Source organism: Plasmodium yoelii, assembly GCF_900002385.2.
Source record: "Plasmodium yoelii strain 17X genome assembly, chromosome: 11".
NCBI lineage: Eukaryota > Apicomplexa > Aconoidasida > Haemosporida > Plasmodiidae > Plasmodium > Plasmodium yoelii.
In genome coordinates this window covers 360,498-373,385 of record NC_036183.2, presented here as the reverse complement: position 1 = coordinate 373,385, position 12,888 = coordinate 360,498, and the positions used below count along the sequence as shown (strand labels likewise).

The 12,888-nt window shown below is 22.4% G+C and overlaps 4 protein-coding genes across 4 annotated transcripts; 2 read left to right on the top strand and 2 right to left on the bottom strand.

Moving 5' to 3' along the window:
- Positions 1 to 511: 511 nt before the first annotated feature.
- Positions 512 to 4,231, top strand: PY17X_1106200 (DNA mismatch repair protein MSH6, putative; the record flags this gene model as incomplete). The annotated part of the gene is made up of 1 exon (XM_022956436.1): positions 512 to 4,231. One exon carries the CDS (start codon positions 512 to 514, stop codon positions 4,229 to 4,231), a length of 3,720 nt encoding a protein of 1,239 aa, XP_022812345.1.
- A 1,058-nt stretch (positions 4,232 to 5,289) lies between these two features.
- On the top strand, positions 5,290 to 7,458 carry PY17X_1106100 (conserved protein, unknown function; the record flags this gene model as incomplete). Its single annotated transcript, XM_725797.2, has 1 exon — positions 5,290 to 7,458. One exon carries the CDS (start codon positions 5,290 to 5,292, stop codon positions 7,456 to 7,458), a length of 2,169 nt encoding a protein of 722 aa, XP_730890.2.
- Positions 7,459 to 8,053: 595 nt separating this feature from the next.
- Positions 8,054 to 9,790, bottom strand: PY17X_1106000 (UDP-N-acetylglucosamine transporter, putative; the record flags this gene model as incomplete). Its single annotated transcript, XM_022956435.1, has 1 exon — positions 8,054 to 9,790. The coding sequence occupies one exon, from the start codon at positions 9,788 to 9,790 to the stop codon at positions 8,054 to 8,056; it is 1,737 nt and encodes a 578-aa protein (XP_022812344.1).
- A 1,427-nt stretch (positions 9,791 to 11,217) lies between these two features.
- On the bottom strand, positions 11,218 to 12,888 carry PY17X_1105900 (actin-like protein, putative; the record flags this gene model as incomplete). The annotated part of the gene is made up of 1 exon (XM_022956434.1): positions 11,218 to 12,888. One exon carries the CDS (start codon positions 12,886 to 12,888, stop codon positions 11,218 to 11,220), a length of 1,671 nt encoding a protein of 556 aa, XP_022812343.1.

Below are 12,888 nucleotides of genomic sequence, written 5' to 3'. Positions count from 1 at the left end.
GGAAGAGAAGAGATTAAAAAAATAATAGTTTTATTAAATAGATAAATAAATGAATATAGAAACCTCATTTTATGCATATAGAATGCCAAAGTTGGCGAGAAGTATATAGAAGACATAGATATAATAGACAAAAGGGTTCTTAATTTTTAAGTTATATAAAATATCAAAAAAAAAATTTAATTTGGTTGGTGATTCTTGTTTGATTTTAGAAAAAAAGAAGAGAGATATATATATTTGTGAATTCATATAAGTCTTATAAGGAATACAAAGTTGATAGGGTTATATATAGCGACTAAAGATAAGATAATTTTATTTTGTGATAAAGTCAGAAACAGATAAAGGAATATTTAGATATGCACATAGTGTGTATAAATGCGTAAATAATTTAAAATTAAAAAAAAAAAAAAAAAAAAAAAAAAAAAATATCTTTTTTAATTTTATCTTTTTTTTATTTTTAATTTTTAATTTTTAATCTTTAATTTTTTATTTTTAATTTTTTTGTTTTTTTAAAATGGGAGAAGTGAACAAGGGGAGTGGAGGAGCTTGCTCAAATAAAAAGCAAGCTTCAATTTTAAGCTTTTTTAAAACACAAAATAATAAAATAAAAAAGGAAAACAGCATGAAAGATACTAATGATAAAGCATGTGAAGAAAAAGAAAGCAAAATTGATATTTTAAATAATTTTGTTTGTGCAAAGACAGATGATAATTCATTTAAAAATAATAAAGATATGGATAGCGATAGAAAGGGTGAACTTTTTAGTAACATAAATAATTTTGATGGATGTGAAAAAAGTGATAATAATAATAATAATAAAAATGGTGATTCTGTTAAATATGAAAATAACGGATATATTATGGATAATGCTGAGATAAGCACAGAGGAAGATATAATTGTAAAAAAAAAAAGAAAAATAATTTTGGATAGTTCTTATGATGATGATGATGATTGTGAAAGTGATAGTAATGATAAAAAAAAAAAAAAAAAAGAAAATTTTGTAAAAAATGAAGGAGGAGTTGACAATAAATTGAAAAATTTACTATATGATGAAAATAAAAAAGGAGAAGACATTTTAATAAATAGTAACAAAGAAGATGGTAGTAATAATAATAGAGATATAAAATATGTGCAACGAAAAAAAATTGAAGATAATAAAAAATCACAAGAATTAGATCATTTACGTAATAAATTTTTAAATTTACCTATTACATTAAATAATGATAAATTTCGATTATATATAGAACAATATTTTTTATATTGTAATTCTTTTGAATTTCCTAAATGGATACAACCAGAATATATTAGAGATATTAATTTAAATGCCCCTGATCATCCAAATTATGATTCATCAACAATTTGGACACCACCTCAAGATCATCAATGGGCAATTGAATATAAGCAAGCTCATTATACTCCGGGTATGCAACAATTTTGGAAAATAAAATCCAAAAATTTTGATAAAATAATTTTTTTTAAAATGGGTAGATTTTACGAAATTTTTTATATAGATGCTTGTATAATGCATACAATATGTGGGTTGAATTGGATGAATGGTGAACAAAAGCCTCATTTAGGTTTTCCTGAACAATCTTTACATTTATATGCAAAAAAAGTTATAAATAGTGGTCATAAAGTTGTTGTAATAGAACAGATGGAAACCCCTAAAGAATTAGAACAACGAAATAAAACATCATCAGGTCCTAAAGATAAAGCTATAAAAAGAGAAATTAACGAGATATATACAAAAGGTACAATTTTACATGATAATATGTTATCAGCAGAAACGAAATATATAATATGTTTTCATTTTGATGATATAGAAGATATAGGAGATGATGATAATAATAATAATAATGCAGGGTCACAAACCAAATGTAATTTTGGATTTGTTGTAAGTGATGTGGCTACATCTTATATATCTGTTGGATATTGTAATGATGATGAATCTAGAATTGAGTTAAGAACATTGTTAGCTCAATTATGTCCAGCTGAAATATTATATTGCTCAAAAAATATAAATAAAGAAGTTTTATCTATTTTTAAAAATATACCAGCTTGCCCAGAATTAACTAGCGTTAATAGTTTTCCTAATATAATAGCTTCTCTTGATGAAGTAAATAAATATTTTGAAAATATTCCTAAAGCTTTAGAAGCATATAAAGAACAAAATAGTGTTATATGTGCATTTGGTGGTTTTATTGTCTATTTACGATCTCTTTTGTTAGATAAAAAAATATTAAAATTTTGTAAAATTGAATTTTATGATTTATTTAAAAAGGATAATTATATGGTTCTAGATGCAACGGCATTGAAACATTTAGAAATCTTAGAAACTCAATCTGGAGAAACAAAAAATTCTTTATATGATTATGTAAATAAAACATGTACAAATTTTGGAGCAAGGAATATGAGAAGATGGGTATGTAGTCCTTTATTAAATTGTGATAAAATAAATCAGAGATTAGATGTAGTTGAATTTTTAAGAAAAAATGATCATATATTATCTTTAATACGTTTGAAATTAAAGAAATTACCTGATATAGAAAGATTATTAAATAAAATATGTATACAAGCTTCACAAAGTGAAAGAGGAGCTGTTTTTTTTGATAACATAGTGAATACAAAATTAAAAGAATTCGTCACATTTTTAAATGCATTTAAAGAAATTGACAATATGTTAATTGAAATAAATAGTATTGATAGTGAAGAAGATTTAATACCTACTCGTTTATTCGAAATTACAAATACATATAATAAAATATCTAAAAATAATATAAAAGGAAATTATCCTGAAATTGATAAAATAACTAATGAATTTTTAGAAAAGATTTATTTTGATGGAGAAAAAGAATATAAGCCTGCTGATGGATGTGATGATGCTATTGATGCAATAAATAAAAAAGAAAAAGATATAGAAAAAGAATTAAATAATATATTAGTTGATATTAAAAAAATTTTAAAAATTCCAAATCTTAAATATGTACATGCAAAATATAAATATGAAATAGAATGTCCTGATAATGTTCCTAAATCATTTTTAAAAGAAGTTGAAATTACATCTGTTAAAAAAGGATTTGTTAGAATACAAAATGAGGAAATAAAAAATTTAGTTGAAATGTTAGAAGATATTGAACAAGAAAAAAAAGATGCTATTTATCCATTTTTTCAGAAAATATTTCATCTATTTTATGAACATTATGAAAAATATATATCTGCATGTAGACTAATTTCTGAATTAGATTGTTTACAAGCATTTGCTTATGTTGCTTTAAACACTTCTTTTCCTTTAACACGACCAATTTTACATTTTATGGAATGTGAAAATACAATGGATAATAAATCAGATGATCCTAATTATGGAGATGATTTAAATTGTGAAATTGAAAAAGATGGAAAAATGGGTTCTGAAAATGCATCTAAAGAAAAAAAACCATTTTTAATTCTTGAAAATAATATACATCCAGTAGTTGCTACATTAATGCCTAATTTTATTCCAAATAATATTTATATGGGATGTGATAAAGAAAAAGAAACAACCCTTTTATTAACAGGACCTAATATGGGTGGTAAAAGTACCTTACTTCGACAAACTGCTATTTCAGTTATTTTGGCTCAAATTGGAGCTTTTGTTCCATCAACATATTGTGAATTAACTATTGTAGATAAAATATTTACACGTTTAGGATCTAGTGATAATTTATTTGAAGGAAAAAGTACATTCCTTGTAGAATTAGAAGATATATCAAATTTGTTAAAACAAAGTACTAAATATAGTTTAGCAATTTTAGATGAATTAGGAAGAGGAACATCATCATTTGATGGAACTGCTATTGCATTATCTACTCTTGAACAAATTTCAGATGTAATAAAATGTAGATGTATATTTTCAACACATTATCATTTATTAGTAGAAGAAGTTAAACATAATACAAATATCTCAAACTATCATATGAGCTTAAGCATTGATGATGATCAAGAAAAAATTATATTTTTGTATAAATTTATAAAAGGAATATGTCCTAAATCTTTTGGTATACATATAGCAAAATTAGCTGGATTGCCCAAAGAAATTATTGAGTTAGCACATGAAAAATCATTGCTTTTTGAAAATGTAACGGATGAATTTTGTAAAATTATTAAATACAAAAACATTATCCGATCATTGTTAAAGGCATCTGATGATACTACCTTGGCCGCCATGTTTCAAAAATACAAGTGCGAGTTTGCATAGGTTCATTTGGAGGTGTGTCGTTTTTTTTTCCATTTTTTTTTTCCATTTTTTTTCCCCATTTTTTCTCATTTTTTTTCTCATTTTTTTTCTCATTTTTTTTTCCATTTTTTTTTCTCATTTTTTTTCCATTTTTTTTTCCCCATTTTTTCTTCCCCATTTTTTCTTCCCATTTTCTTCCCATTTTTAAATTATGTCAACTGTCAACACAAAATGGATAATTTTATTTACCACCGAGTATAGTTTACAAGATTACTATTTTTAATAGATGTTTGGAGAGGACGTAATATTTATATGGCCAAACATATATGTATATTTATTTTCGAGCTTTGTATAAATGTTTCTCATTAGTAAAACTCCTTCAACATTTTCTTTGGTTTTTGAAAAAGTGGAAAAATTAAAAAAAGGTAGAAAAATTAGAAAAAAGGAGAAAAAATATGAACAGATTCGGTGGTATATTTGCATATACAACTTGAGCATATTTTATGTTAATGGATGATAAAAAAGGTGGAATATTTGAAACGCTTTTTGTGCAGCATGCATTGCGTAGTATTACGTATGTATTACGTATGTATATTTTTTTTTATTTTTTTTTGTTTTTTTTTTTGTTTTTTTGTTTTTTTTTTATTCGAATTAGTGTAATGATATGGGGGAAAGTTTTACAGATAAAAAAAGAACAATTTTTTTCCTATTTAGAAAATATAATACAGGGAAGGTAAGAATGGTACGATCGATTTGTAGTTATACATTGGGAGTCAAGAAAAAGTGTATATATATACATGTGGATAAATAATAAAATAATGGATATTAATTGAGCTAGCTTATAATTGATTAAATATTTTTTTTGTTTATAAATTGGAGAATAAAAGATAGAAATGATTTGATAAAATGATGTAATAAATTTTACTAATTTTTTTTTGAGATATTTAAAGTTTTGTTATATTTCATGTGGTATATTTGCATAATCTGAAATCGGATTATCTTTTTTGTTTGGTATCTATTTATTACCACTTTACACATCTTTTATAGCATTTTTTTTGTCTATGCGAAAATGACCAAACATGAAAATATTTGCCATTTTTATTTTAATCTACTATATGTATGTAATATGTTTAAGAGATAATGATGGAATAAAAAAAAGAGAGAAAAAAAGCGAAAAAAAAAGAGAGAAATATAGAATTTTATATGGAGAGGAATGTAAAAAGAATCAAATATCATTAGCTAGCCATTTGAATAAAAATAGTTACAATTGTAATATTAATAAGAAATACAAAAATAGACGAATTAAAGGGTTTATTAACAATTATTCATATGGTATAAAATTGAAACCAAAATTGAATGATAAAGATAAAGATAAAGATAAAGATAATGGCAAGGATAATATCCATTTTTGTGAAAATGCATTTATTAGAAATAATAAACTATATAATACAAAAAATAAAAATGAAATTCGAAACAATGCATTATATTATTTTATGGAAAATAAAGAACTACAAGAACTACAAGAAGATGATTCCAAAATAAAATCAATAAAAATGAAAAAAAAAAATAAATATTTATTTAAATTATTGGCAAAGATGCCAGTAATTACAGTAAATAAAAAATTATATCCAAAAGAATTCAGCACAGATTATGAAAATGTTTTGAGAAAATTTAATGTAACATATATTAATTATAAAACTAGATTAAGGAATAAACCAGAAATAGATATTAAAAGTATAGATGATTTGTATGGACAAATTTATGATAGAGATGTTTTGAAAAAACAATTTTATTTTTTTTTATATCATGATGATATAAATACTTGTTATAAAATTTTGACAGAAAATCCAAATGTATTAACAAGAGAAGAATCATTTAAAATTTTAAATTCATTACCATATATTTTTGTTAATAAATTAAAATATATTTATCCAAATGAACAAAATGTTGATAATATTTTGAAAAAACTGATAAAAACATATATTTTCCAACATGGTAATGATAAAAATATAGATTATTTAAATTTTAAATATCGTTACAATGAGTTAGATGACTTTTGTGCAAAAATTGCATCAGAAGAAGAAGAAGATAAAAAAAATGGTTCTACATCTATTTTGTCAGAAAAAAAAACGGGTTCTGAACCTGTAAATGATATTTATGATAATGTGTGTGATTCTGATTATGAAAAAAAATATGCAAACATGTCTTATGAATATGAAATAATAGAAAAAACAAAAAAATATAAAGATTTGATAGAAAGATTTAAAAAATATCCAAATCATATTAAACTTGAAAAAGTGCAATTATTATATACAAAAATATTAACTATGAAAGGAACAAAAATAGCTGAAGCTTTTCGAAAACACGAAAGCACTAAAAAAAATAAAGAAAGAAAAATATATAGAAATAGTAGACTTAGAATAGATCCCAATAAACTTACTCCATATTTAAATGAACCAATTAAATATGATCCAAAAGAAAAAGAAAGAATAAATAAGCTATTTGAAGAATATGTAAATAAAAAAAATTTAATAAAATCATCATTAATATTAAGAAAATATACAAATTTAATAGATACAAAAGAAAAAAAAAGTCAAGATATTATGAAAAAATATTTAAAATTACATGAGTATATATATAAAGCTAATAAATATACAGAAGATGAATTAAAACATTTAAGAATGGTATATTATTCAACAGTACAAAAACCACGCGTTTTTAGAAAAATAGCTGAAATAGGATTGAGAAGCCAAGGAGAAAATGTTACACATAAAGAAATTTATGATGCAGAGTTAAATAGATATTTAAAAGAAAGAAATGAAATAAGAGATCAAAGAATGAAATTAAAAGGTTTTGATATGGATAAAATAAGAGATTTTTCTTCTGCTTATTCTATGGAATGGTTGCCAGTTATATATAAAGATGCATTTGATAAATTTGAAAAAGAAAAAAATTCAAAAAATTCAGAAAATTCGAAATATACAATAAATAAAAAAAAAGAAACTATTAAAAAGTTATTTACACCAACAGGTGATAAAAATATAAATGAATCCAAATCTGATAATGAAGAAAAAGAAAAAAATCAAAAAGGAAATGCAAATTATGATTTCCTAAATGGAAGGGATGAAATGAAAATAGGAAGAAATATATTAAATTATAAAAAAAAAACCAGAGGAAAAATTAGGCAAAATAAAGATAAGTCAACTAAGGATACGGTAGATGAAAAAAATAACAATACAACTGAATAAAGACTATGCATCTTTTTTTCTGAATTTGAACCCATGCCAATGCATCTGTGCATATACGTAGGTTTCCTACTCCTACCGCGTTTTATTTAAGTTTCGAAAAAAATGAATCACTAAAACGGAGGGTATTAACACTTGTAGGAATTTAAAGAATTCTAATTTTTTCGAGAATCACTATTTTCACAAAATCTATATATCCATTTTATTTTATTTTATTTTATTTTATTTTATTTTATTTTTTTTTATTTTATTTTTTCCCACATTTTGGGTAGCTCCACTTTTATCGACAAAATGCAACTTACAAAATTGGTTTAATTTTTGTTAAAAGATTTTATTCTTAACAAATTATGTGTGCTTGTTTTTAACTTAAATTTTTTTTAATGTTTTTAAAAAAGTAACTGTAAAAAAATAAAAATAAAAATAAGGCAATAGAGTAGATACACACATATGCATATGCAGTGTGAGTTAAAAAAATGTCAGAAAATACGGGCATGTAGATATGTGTATATGTAAATATGTGTATATGTGCATATGTTTATATGTAAATATGTGTATATGTGCATATGTTTATATTTATTGACTAATAATTTTATTTTTGTTATTTATTGACTACTGGTTTTAAACTGTCTTTAAAAAAAAGATACAAAGAAAAAAACACAAACACTAATGAAATCAAATAATTAACAGTAAATTCAAAATCTTTAAAATATATAGAAGATATATAAATATTAAATATTAAACTAATTGGTGTAATAAAAAATTTTGAAAAGCTTCCAGCGTATATTATATATACCGATGTTATGATTCCACCTATGCCATTTAAAAATATGAGGATAGAAACATAAATAAATTCGCTAAATGAATTAAAATGTTTATAAAAATAGTAAATCAGTTTATTAACAATATCCCAATTTGTTCTTTCCAAAGGGGTATCTGTAAATGGGTTAACATTTTTTCCACTTTTTCCATTTTTTCCATTTTTTTCACTTTTTTCATTTTTTCCACTTTTTCCACTTTGGTGACCATTTGTATTCCCCTTTTGGAGTTTATCGGATTCGTCTTTTTTTTGCGAGTTTGGAATATCAAAAGATATGTTTAAATTTTTTGTTAACAAACTTATTACTATGGTAAAGAAAGATAAGAATAAATTTTGTAGCCAAAAAGAATGTTTATAATTGAGATACACATATTCTAAAAAGACACTCGAAAATCCACTAATAAATGTTATTAAAAATGTAGAAATAATTCCTATTATTATATTATTATTTATATTTTTTATTACACTAGTGTTAATATTAAACCGTTTTAACATAGCTGTTTTTATTTCATTAGTTTTATCTTGATTTTTATTATTTTCCAAAAGTTGTTCGATGTAATATTCATTATTATCAAGGTTTAAATTATTTTGGGAATATGATTGACTAGCTATTTTTTTAATTTTTTTTTTTTTTTTTTCATGTTTTTGTAATAATAATAATATAGGCAATTTTAAGATTTGTTTATTTAATGTTTTTTTTTCAAGAATATAATAAAATAATAATACATTAAATTTATTTAATAATTTATATTTGGTTATATTATTATTTGTTGTGATTTTAAATATGTCAATATGTTTTGTGGTATTATAATTTTGTCTTATAAAATAGTTAGTAAAATTTATATCATAATCTTTGAGGGATATCAATGATAAAAATAGAAATAGTATTGATAATATTTTTTCCTTTTTTATTTTTTTTTTTAAAATTAAAAATGTAAATATTAAAACTACCAATATTCTAAATTGGTGTAATAACTGAAATAAAGGAATTGGAAGATTTGATACCGAAATGTAAAAAAGAATATTTTGTATATAATATAATATACTTGGTAACATTAAATATATAAGATATAATTTATTATTTACAATTATATTAATTAAATTATTTTTTATTATTTTTATATTAAATTTATTTTCTTTTGAATAAAAAAAACACGACATTATAAATTTTACTATTTCTGATATAAATATAATACTTTTATCTTTTAATTTACAATTTATATTTTTTATTTTTTTTATTCTTATCAGTATATAAATTATAATTGTATGTGCCAGCAAAATAAAAAATAATGTTGTTTTTAGTATTGAATTTTCACAAGATTCGTTTCTTCTCTGTTCTGTATTATTATCATGCCCACTTTTTTCGTTCTCACTTTTTTCGTTCCCATTTTTTTCGTTCCCATTTTTTTCGTTCCCACTTTTTTCTGAATAATTGTCATTATTTACCGATTTTTTATTTCTTTCTCCATTTTTACAAATCTTTCTACAACTCACAGTGTGTGACTCGCCATTTATCATTTCTTTCGTTAATTCAATTTATGGAAATATTTACATTTGTATGTACATGTGTGTATTCCTTTTCAGGTGCATATTGTGTTTTCTTTGTTTTTACACAATTCTGTGTTTATTATTTTTATTTTTATTCCTATTTTATTCCTATTTTATTCCTATTCCTGCTCTTATTTCTTTATTTTGGTTAAATTTTCACTTAATTTGGCGTTTTGTCTTTTCCAAATCAGCTAAAAATTAAAAAACATATACTAAAATAAAATAAGACAAATATGAGCTATGATATGGTAATAATACCAATGAATGTTTATTTATAATGTAATTAAAACAAACTTAACAAAATATGCTGTTTAGCTGATTTTTTTTTATATAATTAATATCTACTTGACCAACCATTATATTAAATAAAAGAAAAAATCCTTATTTATTTTTACAAACATATAAATATTATTATAAAGAGACAAATATATTATACAAAATATATAGAACTTCACTCTCAACTCGTAAAAAAAAAAATAAAAACGAAAAAGAGAGAAAAATAAAATAATATAAATTTATGCAAATTTTTTTTTTTTATTATATGCTAAATGTTTAAATGGCTAGCTGAATTTTTTTTTTTTTTTTTTTTTTTTTAATTTTAATAATATTGTATGAATTTTTTTTTGTTACTTGATTTGTATTATTTAAGATATGAATAATAGGAAATGGTATGGATTGGTATTTTTCTACGAATTTCACATTATTTTGTTTATTTATTCGTTATTTTGTTTATTTATTCGTTATTTTGTTTATTTATTCGTTATTTTGTTTATTTATTCGTTATTTTGTTTATTTTGTTTATTTTGTTTATTTTGTTCATTTTGTTCATTTTGTTCATTTTGTTTACTTATTTATTATTTTATTTTTCTTTAAAAAATAATAAATTATCGCTTTAAATTGTAAACGTTGCGAAAAAAACGAAATTAAAAATAAAATGGTGAAAGAGGATAAAAACAGGTGTTTAAAAAATATTTCTGCATATATACTGGTATGATAGTATACAATTATTGCTATTATAGGATATGTACTATTTGGAATGTGACAAAATGTGGGAAATTTAATCAAAAATATATTTTTTTATTTTTATTTTAAAATATAAGCAAAATATGTTTGGTTTATGTCTTGCCTATTCATAGCCTAAATGGGCAATTGGCACTATCCAGTTGATATATTTAAAAAATTGCATGAAATATGAAAAGGTATATACATAAAAAAGATAAGACGGCGAAATGAAACCCTGAAGTTAATTGAGGGAATACAACAGCATGCACACACATACACACATATATATATATTATATATATAGTTGAATGGGTGGGATAATTTTGTTCATGTGAAAAAAAAAAAAAAAAAAAAACTTTCGCAGTGTACTACTTTTAACTAAAATAACATCATTCTTAGCACTTTCTATTTACAATCTCAAAACCAAATTCTTCATACTCTTTTCTAGTAACAAAAAAAGAGTTGAAATTTTTAAAAGATGATAATATGCTTCCCCCTTTCCATGAAGAATATTTTTTAAATTCTTTGCCATTATTTAATACTTGGTAATTTTGTAAATTAGTATTATTTAGGATATCTAAATTAGCAAATTCGTTGATAAACCTTTCATTAAAATTTTGGAATAAAGTTGAAGATCCTGTTAAAATAATATTATTTATTAAATCTTGTTTATGTTCAATTGACTTAATATTTTGTAACATGTTAAATAATGTAGTATGAATTCCTTCAAAAGTTTTATCTTTTGTATATAAATTATTTAAATGTGTATTTATGGTTGTATCATTTAATAATGATGGTGTGAAAAATATTTCACAAGCAATGTTAGTAAATTTTGTGATATTAATATTTTGACCATCTGGTAATATATATATATCGACATGTTCATTAAATGTCATATTTTTTGCTTTATTTATTTCATTTTCACTATTTGCTACTTCACATAAATAACATTTTAAATCTCTCAAAGGGATATACTTTGCTTTAGTATAATAATCAATATGAACATTATCACTGTTATAGCTAGCTTTTTTATTTGTGTGCATATTTTTTTCCTTATGAGATTCATAATATGGAATAAGAGATGTATTATTATATTTTTGTAGTAACTCTTCCAAAAACATATCTACACTTGTACCCCCAATATTATATATATTATAATTTTTATCATCAATTATACCATCACTACATATCGAAAAATCAGTATAACATGAACCAACATCAACAACAGAACAAACTTTTTTATTATAAGCAAATCCTGTTAATATAGATTTTGAATTAAAATAGATAGCTGGAATTTTATATTTTTCAAATAATAATTCAGCAATTTTTTTTTTAATTTGCTTATTTCTTTTATTAGGTAAAGAAAATACATAAGGGAATTTTTCCATGTTTTCATTTAATCCACAACTAACATTATTATATTTATTCAACATATTTTTGATACCACAAATATCGATGTAACTATTTTCAATTATATCAAGATCAAAATAGCCATTTTCTTCATTCCATTCTTTTAAAGTAGATGTTAAATTATTTGTTTCATTAGTAATATTATTATAGTTATTTTTTTCTGAATCAATTTGGATGTTATTTATTACCTCAGTATAATTTTTATCATTTTCACTAATATTATCACCATCAATATATTCATTTCCAATATCTGTTTGCTTATATAATTTGTTACCTATAAAACTTTTGATCCTATTTTGCATTAACTTATATATTGATCTATCTCCATTTATATTCATAAAAAGAATTTTTTCTAAAACATCTTCATTAACATTAAAATTATTTTTATTATCTAGATATAAACAATTTTTTAGTTTGATGTGTTCACGTGGTTGTAAATAAAATAGTGGATATATTAAATTAAACTTATAAAATTCATCTTTTGTACATAAACATTTTCTATATACTTCATTTTTTATCTTTTCCTCCAAATCTAAAGGGACTCCAACATTTGAACTAAAAATATTTTTAGGGTTTTCATCTCCTGAATAGCCAAGTTTGATATTTTCAAATCCCAAATCAATAACTATACTAGAAACGTCGTTGTACTGAGCCAT